The 11,360-nt window shown below is 39.2% G+C and overlaps 1 protein-coding gene across 1 annotated transcript; it reads right to left on the bottom strand.

The window, feature by feature from the left end:
* Positions 1 to 794: 794 nt before the first annotated feature.
* Positions 795 to 9,755, bottom strand: chrne (cholinergic receptor, nicotinic, epsilon). Its single transcript, XM_014969196.2, has 12 exons — positions 9,246 to 9,755; positions 5,433 to 5,566; positions 4,689 to 4,733; positions 4,439 to 4,548; positions 4,174 to 4,329; positions 3,985 to 4,082; positions 3,703 to 3,903; positions 3,109 to 3,223; positions 2,915 to 3,029; positions 2,620 to 2,827; positions 2,336 to 2,469; positions 795 to 1,793 (listed from the first exon to the last, which is right to left on the bottom strand). The coding sequence occupies exons 1-12, from the start codon at positions 9,310 to 9,312 to the stop codon at positions 1,623 to 1,625; spliced, it is 1,554 nt and encodes a 517-aa protein (XP_014824682.1). The 5' UTR covers positions 9,313 to 9,755; the 3' UTR covers positions 795 to 1,622.
* Between the last annotated feature and the right edge of the window lie 1,605 nt (positions 9,756 to 11,360).

Genomic DNA, 11,360 nt, shown 5'->3' with positions numbered 1-11,360 from the left:
ACATGATACAAAAACCCCTATAAACTGAAGGTAAAGAGCTGGACAGATGGATGAAAAATGATATTTGATTATATATAAACCTTTATGTGAGCTGAAGGATATCACTTTGGCTACCACTATTACCTTGCAGCAAGAATGTCCTTGGTTCAAGTTGCAGCCTAGAGTTTGTCTGCATGGAATTTGCATGATTTCCTGGTGCATGTTTGGGTTCTTTCCATGTGCCCCGACTTTTCCCCAAAGTTAAAAAAAAAGAGACTATTTTAGTCACTCTAAGATGAGTGTGGGTGTACATTATTGCTCGTGCTGCCCTGTGATGAACTGGGAATGTATCCAGGCTGTAACCCGGTACTTGCTGGAGTGATCACTGGCGGTAGGCTGCCCCCTTGTGACCCTGCTAGGATAGGATGATATAGATGATGGGTAGATGGATATATATTTATGTTAAATGTCAATAGTTAAAGAAAAATAGTAGCTGAACTATTGACACAACGGGAAAGTCAAAAGAAATCACCCAAGACATAAGGCAGAGACTTGTGGAGCTGCTCAAGTCTGGTTCATCCCTGGTAACAATTTTCAGATGCTTTAAGGTCAAGGAGTTTAAAAGACAATTCCACTGAATAATACATACATTTCTGACCGATTCTTCCTCTCATTATCGTGTCATTTATCTTGCATTCATTTATCTTAATGTAGTGCACCTTCTCGCCACAAGATGGCGTTTTATCCCATTAAAGTTTTAACAATATGACTCGGACTGAAAAGGTTTCTCCTAAGGAAAAAATGCAAAAAATATGTTAGTACTTAGAATCAAAACACTTTATTTTGGAATAATTTATTAAATACACAATTACAAATAATAATACAAAACCCAAATCTGGGAATTGCAACAGAATCTCTGGTTCAACCACCCAAATGCTGCAACAGATATAAATCAGCACATTCAGTCATAGCCTTGATGTGCTTTATTTGACATGTGTGTCAACAATAAAAGTTACTTTATTTAGTTCAGTGTTACACATAAAAATATTGACAAAAAAAACAAAAACAATAAACGCATAATATCACCATTTAATCCATCTGCCTTATACAACGTCATTAAAACAAGAAGGCAAATAAGTGTTTTTTTCTGGTTGCTCTGGGTTTTCTTAAGACAGTGAACAATTAGGCAACTTTTTCCTCTTCACATATAAACAAAGCAGCTAAACCTCAGAGGGAGTCTCCTTTTGCATCCGTCTTTCCTCCAGTAAAATTAAATTTGCTTAGTCAATAGCTCTAGACTTTTCTCCTGAAATGCCTAAAGGTTCTCAGTTTCGAAGTGTCACGTCTTTCTCATAGACTCAAAAGTAATAAATAAAACACAAACCATATTCTGAAGGATTTTCCTGAGCAGTATTATGATTTAGAACATAGCTTTGTTGAATCACCAAAAGAACATGCCAAAATTTAAAAGTAAATTAAACCCTCAGCTGCTTTGCAGACGATCAGTGTGATTTTTGACACAGATCTATCCAACCTGACTTAACCCTAAAGGCTCGGACTTCACAAGCCGTGCTGCTAACGTACAGCATGAGGAAAAGTGAACCTTGTAAATAAATGCTCCAAGAGCAAGCAACAGTTTATTTTTAAGAAACTGGAGCATATTTCTTGTTCTCTCCAGGAAATGGGAGTTCTGGCGCTTGGTTGAAGTGCCCAGTAAGGAAAATCCCCACGGTGCCTACAGTGAAGAGAAAAATGGCAGCCCAGAAACACACCTTGTCGATCATCTTTCCTATCAGAACCCAGCTTTCAATTTCCTGTGAATAGAATAGAATAGAAACAGCATTTATTGTCCCAGAATGGAAAGTCAAGTGTAATAGAATAACACAGCAACAACCTTAATGGGTTTTATTTGAATTGTTGTGTTTTTAATGCACTAACACAAAGTAAGACAAAACTGTGACGTTGTAAAGCAGAAGGAAAAGGAACTTTGTTTTAAAAAGCTTACAGAAAACATAACTATTTATATTCAGCCTCCATTACTTTGATACCCATGAATAAAATCCAATAGAGTTCTCCTGCGTGAGAGTTTGTTAGAGAAAACCAGAAAAAAAAACATAATGAAGACCAAGAAACACAGCAGAGAGGTTAGAGGTAGCATTTCTGCTACTACAGATCCCAGACAGCATCAGATGTCCTACCGAGATAAAATGAAATGATGAAACCAAAAAACCCCAGTAAAAAACATTGAAGGTTATAAGATGACAAAGACAGCTTAAGAAGTAAATGTACTTTTGGAAGGCACATCTGTTTAAAACAGAACAAAATTAATCTCCAAACTTAAAAATGCAATACTCACAGATCCAATGTCATTCTGTTGTCTTTTGCTTTCAGCAATGAAGTTGCAGGCGTCCACACACTGCTTAATCTCAGGTGCCGCCTGCGCTAAACTCTTGTACAAGTTTGCAGTGCTGCTCACATCTATATTATTTACTACAAAGATTGAGAGGACAACAGTTAGAAGCAGAACAACTCCACCAATAGAAGCAAATAATACTTTGGGGTCAACAGCATCAGCACAGGAGGAGGGATTCTTCTAAATGGAGTACATGGCAAACTTTATCAATTAAAAATCACTCTCACCAATTGATCGAGTGAGGCCATGTCTCTCTCTTTGTTTGTCGAACATCATTTCACTCCGAGGTTGCTTCAACACATATTCCTCTGCCCTCTGCATGAGGCCGAAGGAGCTGCGCCGCCTCTCCTTCAACCCGTTCATCTCGGCTGTCGCCTCACTGTCGTCCACCAGCGGGGACATGCCCAAGAAACGAGGCACCATTTCCAAGAACAACTACAGGAGACAGTTTGGACAATCTTTGTTAGCTCGCAAAAACTACGTCTGCTTTTCAAAACACGTCATGTCCCGCGGTGGGCTTACGTGCTTGACAGTGTGGGACATGATGTGAGTGCTGGGGCTGCGGAGAGAGTAGTTCAGCACCACAATCTGATTGGTTGCAATGAGGGTTGTGACGCTCATGACAAAAATGAGGTACCTGAGAAGGACATTAGAGATTATCTGTTTTGGATTAGAGCGTAAAACGTAACCAGCAGGAGAGACTGCAGATGACTCACTTTCCAATCAGAGGGACAGACAGCGATGTCTCAGGGACCTTTTGAGCAATCAGAAACAGGAAGACAGTCTGAGCCAGCAGCACAGAAATGGAGACAGTCAGTTTTTGTCCGCCAGCTGGAAGGAAATGGCAAAAAACCCCATCTAAAAACATAATCATTGAACAATAATAGCAACACATAGAGAGGGCAGCAACATTTTGGAATTGTTATTATTTTGCTGTCAAATTAGGATGGAGGACATTAAGACTCACAAACTATTAATTAATATAATACTACATAATCAGCCACTCCAGCTAAGAAAAGAAGGTAATATAGAATAACTTTTGCGTCACTTGATTTGGGCATTATGAGATTAGCATCAAACATAACAAGATCTCCATATTTACAACATTAAGCCCAACTCCCCTTTGTGTCCACATCTATTAAAAACAATAACAAACTAATTTAGGAGGAAACTAAATTAGATGAATGAGATCTATTTTTGATATGATTCTCATCCGCCCCCTTTCTAATGCTGCCCTGGACAACTACCCACCAATTTTCTGTCCTGTTTTTTGTTTTTAAGGGCTGTCGATAATAACAATTCGCACTGGCCTTGAGCAGGAAGGAAGTAGGCCAGCACAACCAGCGAGGAGATCAGAGAGCAGGGCAGGATGATGTTGATGATATAGAACAGGGGCTTCCTCTGAATCACCAGGTTGAACACGATCTCCTGATACTCCAGGTCATCGGGGGAATACCTCGAGTTGATCATCTTCCTGGCAGGTCGGTGGACAATGGCCCACTCGCCATTCTCTGTTACGGGGACACAGAAACAGTCGGGGTAAACCTGCAGAGTTTGAATGTCAGGACGCTGACAGAATGGATGTCGTGTACCTGTAAAAGCAGCTGGGTCGATATGCACCCATTCAAATATTTCATCATCTTCAGTAGCCAAGATCAAGTCCAGTTCGTTGTAACTGTATGTTTGGGATCTTGTTTGGGTTTTTGACAAGAGAAAAGAAGAAGAAAGACAGTTATAATGCAGTGAAAGGCGTGGATTCTGTGCTTTATTTTATTTTTTACCTGAACACCAGTGTGCAGTTTTGATAGTCAAATGGGAAGTAAGTAATTTCAATTGCACAGGTGCTACGATAGATAGCAGGAGGCAACCAGTACATCCAGCCATTACTGCTGATCAGGACATTTGCGTAGTAAGCCACATCAAACTGGCCGTCAATGCTGCACAAGAAGAAGAGAAACTGGAAACAACGCTGACCTGAGGCTGCATTCTTGCTCTGCAGCAGGAGAAAATATGCAGAATTTGACACATTTTTTGTGAAGCCCTCACTTGTTCTCAAGGACTATGTCAGGAAGCCAAACCGTGTTGTACGGGACGCGGATAACTTGAATGCCGTGATAATTGCTCTCGTTCCAGGCAAGGCGATAATCAGACCATTGCTGTTGATGACATTTGAGAGAAAGGTCACCAGTGACGTTAAAAAACAGACATGGCTGGAGTCAAACAAGAGAGAAAAAAAAAAAAAGAGACATGTTGCTTCCGGTAACTCAAGCTACAAATGAAAAGAGAGTAAACTTACAATTTCAATCCATACATTGGTTGTTAGAGTCTCTTCCTTTTCATTCTGAAAATTCGGGGAGAGGAGCAGAAAAAGGAAAGCATTGAACATTTGTTGTCTTTAAATAGAACCAGTACTGTGATAGGAAGCTGATCAGAGAGGTAAATCTTGTAGAACTATTTGTTTTCACAATTTGTCATGTCTTAGCTTGATTTTGGACCAACACAAAGTAGTGAATACCGGAAAGACAGACCGAAGGTTTTAACTCTTTGCGGTTTGCTGTGAAGTCCCCATTTTGCTGCAGCGACAAATGGTTTCTAACAGACATCGCTAAATGTCTAAAGCTCAGTCAAATGAGACGGAGAGCATTTGTGGACACAATTTCAAGGCTTGCAGCAAATTTTCCAACAGAATTTAGGTCTGAACTTTGACTGGGCAAGAACATGAGCAAACATACTCCCAAAATGTTCCTGAAGCTGTTTGTTCACTGATGTTCCCTAAGAAACCTCACGAGAACAGGAGTATTTATTGTCCTGGTGAAGCAGTTGACTTGATTTCATGTGAATATGAAAACACACTTTTTTAGATTTATTTTAAAAAATATATATACACGGTAACCTTATGTTGATCTTTCACATAAAACTTCATTCAAATCCAGTGAAGTCTATGATTGGGAAGTGGAAGTCTTTTTGCAATGGAGTTTGCTCTTATCTTTTATTTGTGTGTTGTTGGTTTTTTCAACAAATGACAGCTTGCAGCTCTTACCAGTGAGATAAGGTTCGTCAGAGTCAGCTTGATCATGACCTGCACTTTCTCCCGAGGTTCAACTGCTGGACGAATGTTCTTGTTGTAGTTTTTGAACAAGTCGTAGATCAGCTTGGACTCCTCATTACACACCACTGTAGGAATGAAACGCAGGAACGTAAAGAGAGACACCAGGGGAATTTTCTCCGACGAACATGACGTATTCAATAAACATGAAATCAATCTGCTAAATTTAATTTATAACTTTAACCTCGTTGTACATCTGTGCCTTCCAAGTGTTTGATGCCATATGCACAAACACATAATTTCCACTATCCTTAGCAACCCTAAATTTGCGCTTTAAATCGGGCTTGGCTCATAAGCACTAGAATTAGTTTTCACGTTTTGCAACAAAAGGTCAAAATTACACACTACAAAACATGGAATCATGTACTCCCTTGTGAACCGGCAGCCTGGCTGCTCCTGCCAGGCGCAAATATTTAATCTACCCATGGGACAGTTTGCATAGCTGCCGCTCTGTAATGACAGCGTTGACAGCTGTTTCATTTTTTTAAATCATTAAATACAGTCGAGCTTCATATAAGATGCATTCAGGGACGAACATAGTCAAAGTGTGAACATCTGAATAGTGCAGCAGTCTCTGAGCGCCTCTTAATAAAAATAAAAAATAAGCTAAAGAACAGAAATCTGTGAATTCGGTTTGATCTGCAGTAATAGAAATAACATTGCACCGCACATCCGTTTGCAACAATGCTGCTGACTTCAGCGCAGGGCTATTTGAGCTGAACAGTATGTACTTATCTTCTAAATACAGCTCACTCAGTCAACTCAAGTGCATACAAGGTTTAGTTAGTATTTAATGTCAGTGCTTTGACCTCTCTTCACTTCCTGCAGCCGATACCTAAATCATCTCGAAGGTAAGCGTAGAGAAAAGAACAGGATGGCAGGAGGGTGCATCAAAACTTTGACAAACAAAACTTGCAACAGGATCTTTTATGCATTGTGACATGAAGACAGACAGCATCTTGTGTCAGAGCAACATGACCGTACAGGTAAATATTACATCACCACGGTTTCAGCTTTGTAAATAACTGACTTGTTGTGCCGAGCTGATCACTGGCAAACAGCACAGAGAAATACATTCAGGTCAATGACAATGCATAAAAATGCATTTGCAATGCATGACGCAATTCTGACCAGGTTAAAAAGTGCAAACCAAAATTCAGAAATACAAAAAAAAAAAAAGAATTACTCATTCATATCTCTACCTGCCCTGGTTTGATTTGTCATCCTCATTTAGGAGCATATCTTTAAAAGATTTAAGGAGTTATTATTTCAGTAAAGATATATTTAGATGTGTGACATTGCTGGCGTCACCTGTGATGTGCAACTTTTTAGAGTTAAAAAATCTCAACAATGTTTTCTAAAACATTTGGGACATATTTCAGAAAACTCTAGTGTGCAGGAACACACCAGATGTGGCCTTTCACATGAAAACGGCTTTCTTCCCAAGGTCAAACAAAAGAGCCGGTGGATCAAAAGGCTGTTCACTGATTCAGATTTCTTTCTTTCTAAACTCCCCCAACAGAACATCATGTCTTAGGAAACACATCCGGAGTGCAATAATGCATCCAGCATCCACATGCAGCTGGTTTTGATAAAACATCATTGGGCTGTATTTCTGTTTTGCTTTTTGTATTTGTGAGTGTCAAACACGGACTAGAAATAAAGCATGCGAAATCCTTTCTGTAAAATCCTGAAAGACCAGTTGTTTTTGTTTTATTAATCTATGTTTAAGCAAATAAAATCAGGAACTCTTTCATAAGGTTGACCTGGGCAAGAAGGCAGCAGCAGGTAAGACGTGACAAGTAAACAGAAATAACTGAAATAGACGTTAGAAAATATAGAAATACCAACAATTTGACCACAAAGGGCAGTAGTAAATACTAATTTTAAAACAGTAGTAATTTACGATTTAAAACACATATCCGTGGTCGGTAAATGTTTGATTAATCATCTTTAATTATTTTGCGAATGTCATTTTTAAAAATGTATTTCTAAAACATTACTTACAGTTATCTGTATTATTATACTTGTTTTATCTTGTGTTTCAGATCATTTTAAATAGGTTGAATGATTACTTTAATAATTAGCTCCATGTTAGTTTTCATATATTCCTCGACTGAAGTGAACTCATTTTAGTGATGATACAGACATTTCTTGTTGTCTTTAAATGATTGTCAGAAAAAAAATATAGTGGGTTATGAAACATTCAGATAGTTTCTGTTTTTTTTCCATACCCAGACATTTTAAATAGACAACTAGAGTAAACAGAAAAAGCAGGCTCAATGATGATCTCTCTGATTAAGAGAAACAATCCAAACCAACCAGAAATAGTTTCCTGTTACAGTTATTATATCTTTACCAGATATCAGTTTTAAACTGGAGGATTTTATTCTAAAGAGCAGAATTCATGTTTCCATCAATTATAACAAACCATCGTCACAGTAACACCACCGTGTTGATCTGTCATTATTCATTTCCTGAAATGTCTTTAGTTTTACATCTGATGTAAAATGACAAACACCTTTTGAAAAAGTTTCCCTTTTATCCTGTCAATCCAAATACTCTTTTCCAAAAAGACTTGAAAACAATCAAAAATGTTTAGCAAATACAAGTGAAGTATTTGTCTTTTTTTTTTGCCAGCATTCATTTCCCTTGGAGTTTTCCCATGGATGCAGTTTTTGTCCATATTTCTTATTGATGAACTCTGACCTTAACTGAGACAAGCGAAGACTGTGATGCTTCAGATGTCGTTCTGGGTTCTTTTATAATCTCCTGGATGAGTTGTAGTATGTGATATGTAATTTGGATTCTTCTCCGTAATTTCCATTTGTGGCTCTCACTGTAGATTTAAACATGGTTCAGAAACTCTTCCAGACTGACAGACTTTAGATTTTGACAGGATGTGTTGTTTTCCGAGATCTTTTAGCCTATTTCATGTTGCCAAAGAAATTCTTTACATCAGACAGAATTTACTTGGGAAAATTAGTCAAGCTTTAAAAAACATAATGTGGTTAACTGCAGTAAATTCACTAAGAGTCGAGCACTTTTTCACAAGGGGCCAGGGTAACTTAGGTAATTATTAACCCTTAACTGAAAGCAGAATTTTAAAACTGCTTTTTGTATTTGCCCTAGTTATCATCGTCTGACAATAATTTATAAAAATAATAAAACCGACAGATCAACAATCCTAACATTCCTATTTGTACAGTGTAAAAGAACTCAAAGCAGAATTCAATGCAAAACATCACTTTGAATCATAATCTACCTTGGGATCCTGCATGTTGGGGCCTTGACTGTTTTCAGCACGATGAGTTGTGTGTTGCTGCTGATAGGATCAAAGATCCTGCACAACCACCCCACCACTGGCCCCCCAGCTTTAAATATCTGAATTCAACATCAGGATCGTTCAAAAATGAAGAATAATAACAATCCTTCATTTTGCTAATGTTCCCACACATCTGTTACAGGTTTCTCTGTTCCTTTTTCCTACTCTCACATTATTCCTACTGTGATGTTCTCCATTTAAACTTTATAAACAAATTAAAAATTATACTTAAAATGACCCTTTGGAGATTAAATTCAGTTTTAAAAACAGAAAAGTCCTACTAAGCGCAACAAATCGCTAAAAGGAAGACCTTTGGAGTTGCTCATCCTTGAACACTGATCGTCTGTCCACATATAGCATCACAACTGCGCAGCATGCCAGTCCCTGAAGATCAACCAAAAGTTTGCAAACACACCACTTACCCAGGCTCGTCAGAGTCCCCAGAGCAGCGAGAAATACGAAAAATATCCCTAAACAGCGCAGAGCCATTATGTCCCCTGGAGCCCCCTAATGCATTCCACTTGACTATGTTTAAATATAAAGTGTGAGGAGGAGAAAGAGTGTGAGAGTAAAGACCGAAGGGGAAGAGCCTTAAATCCCCCCTATCAAACACCCTGACTGTTGTCCAGCCCTGCTGTCGGTCCATCCGAGGCTCGGGTTACACAGCAGCTGGAGGCACTAAACCAGGACTTCAAGTCACACTCCAGCCATCCACAATAATCATCAAGATCATTTAACAACTGCAGCAATGCAACCCGTCCATCCTGTGCGGTTTATTTTCTGGAACCGCTTCCTGTCGATGTGCACATGTCCAGTTTGATTGGCGGCGGGGATTTGATTTGAACTGTTTTTGTGCGAGACTAACGAAGAGGCTCGGATTCACAGACGCCCACTGGGGTCGCAAGGAGAACAGGTGACTGGATGTGTGGGCCTGCCCCCCCCCTCCCATCTGCCCCCCTCTGCTATGAATGCTGGGTATTAATACATACTGCAGACTCATACCACTTCCACTGCAGGAGTCCTGCAGCAAGACAGAGCCTGTGGATTACCAGTGTTAATAGGAGACACTGCTTAGAAAAATTAATAAAGCACCGGGACCGAGTCTCTGATCGGCATCAAGATAAGTCAGCTAACTTTTATGTTTTCTGCAGCTCACTTCAAGATGGCTGACATACTTCACTGTTATAATTTTTGCAAAGATAATGTCTTTATTCAGGGCGAAGGGCAACAGTGGGAAATCTGGAATGTGCCATGTGAGTTGCTCAGAATGTGACGTACTTCTAAATATACAGCAAGGAAAACAGAGATGGGCTTCTTTACAGTAACTAGAGCTTAGAGAGGGTGTGAGTGTCTCACACTTACAACTCAGACGCAGGTCTAGAGCAGTCCGACTTCACGTTTAGAAAGCACTTATGTTTACATCCAGGAAAATATCAAAAAAGTACAAAATAAGTTTTCAGCGATGGTCATCGACTGCAGCCGTGTCCATCTCTTACTGAACTGCCTTTCATAAACCACACAAAGTGTTGTGGAAGCAAATAAAACCACTGAGATATGACACACAGACAGGAAAAAAAACAACAAAAAACATTATGCAATAAAAAAATGGGATGAATATTTTAGGATGAAAAGGAAATGATAAAAAAGTGTAAACACTTTAGAGAAATAAATCTGCAAGAGAGTAATGAGACACTGATTCAGATACAGAATCAAAAACCAAACAACAATTTTGTTCACATATTTTACTTTCAATAAATTAGTAATTTTGCAGCTGATCTCTGCACATTTATCCCACAAGCGCTAGCGAATAAAGTAAAGTACACAGTGCAGATAACAACAGCCTCTTCTCCTTATCAGCGCTTCGAAGGTTGTAGGGAAAACCCAGATTTGAAGGACCATTAAAATGCTGTGCCTATTAGACGACTTTGCAAGCCGCTCATTTGGAAATAAGTCATGATTTGGTGGCTACTTTCCTTTCTAACTCCAGTGAAAACAGCACACTAGTCAGACTAGTTTTTCTCACTTTGTTTCCTCACTTCCAACCCAGCTTTTGTTAGATAAGCAACGATTTGCAGTTTGTGACAAGGCGATGTCGTTTGTTTAAGGTTGTTAAACGTGAAACCCGATACAAATTATGAATTATAAAAGGCTTCACTGAGTCAACATTTGCAGAACCACCTCTGTTGGGGTATGTCTCTACAAGCTCTGAGCATCTGCAGCCCCCATATTTTGCTCATTCATCTTTGTAATATAGCTACAGGTCAGACATATTGCATGCAACCCTAATCCTGACCCCACAATTCAGCGGTGTCTAACAGGGCAACACAGATGGATCGCACCAGAAACAACCATGCCCACACACATACTCCCTCCTAAGGACAATCCAGAGAAGCCAGTTAACCTAGCATTCATATTTTCTTTTATTTGACTGTTGGAGGAAGCTACGATACGCTGGAGAACCCACAAATGTACGGAGAAAACATGCAGAATCTGACCGCCACAGGCGAGAGTCAAACAGGGAACTTTATTGCTGCAAA

The sequence above is a fragment of the Poecilia mexicana genome, unplaced genomic scaffold, assembly GCF_051168715.1.
Source record: "Poecilia mexicana isolate PSO_F unplaced genomic scaffold, ASM5116871v1 scaffold_14, whole genome shotgun sequence".
Classification (NCBI taxonomy): Eukaryota; Metazoa; Chordata; class Actinopteri; order Cyprinodontiformes; family Poeciliidae; genus Poecilia; species Poecilia mexicana.
The sequence above is the reverse complement of the archived record's forward strand: the minus strand, read 5'-3'. Positions and strand labels throughout refer to the sequence as shown.

What these genes read in the sequence shown, in the direction of transcription:
- chrne (XM_014969196.2), bottom strand. Translation starts at nt 9,312, where the DNA reads ATGGCTCTGCGCTGTTTAGGGATATTTTTCGTATTTCTCGCTGCTCTG. An exon ending in TCTGTCCCTCTGATTGGAAA is followed by an intron (nt 3,030 to 3,108) that starts GTGAGTCATCTG and finishes TGTCCTTCTCAG; the next exon opens with GTACCTCATTTTTGTCATGA. An exon ending in TGGCCTCACTCGATCAATTG is followed by an intron (nt 2,470 to 2,619) that starts GTGAGAGTGATT and finishes CAATCTTTGTAG; the next exon opens with TAAATAATATAGATGTGAGC.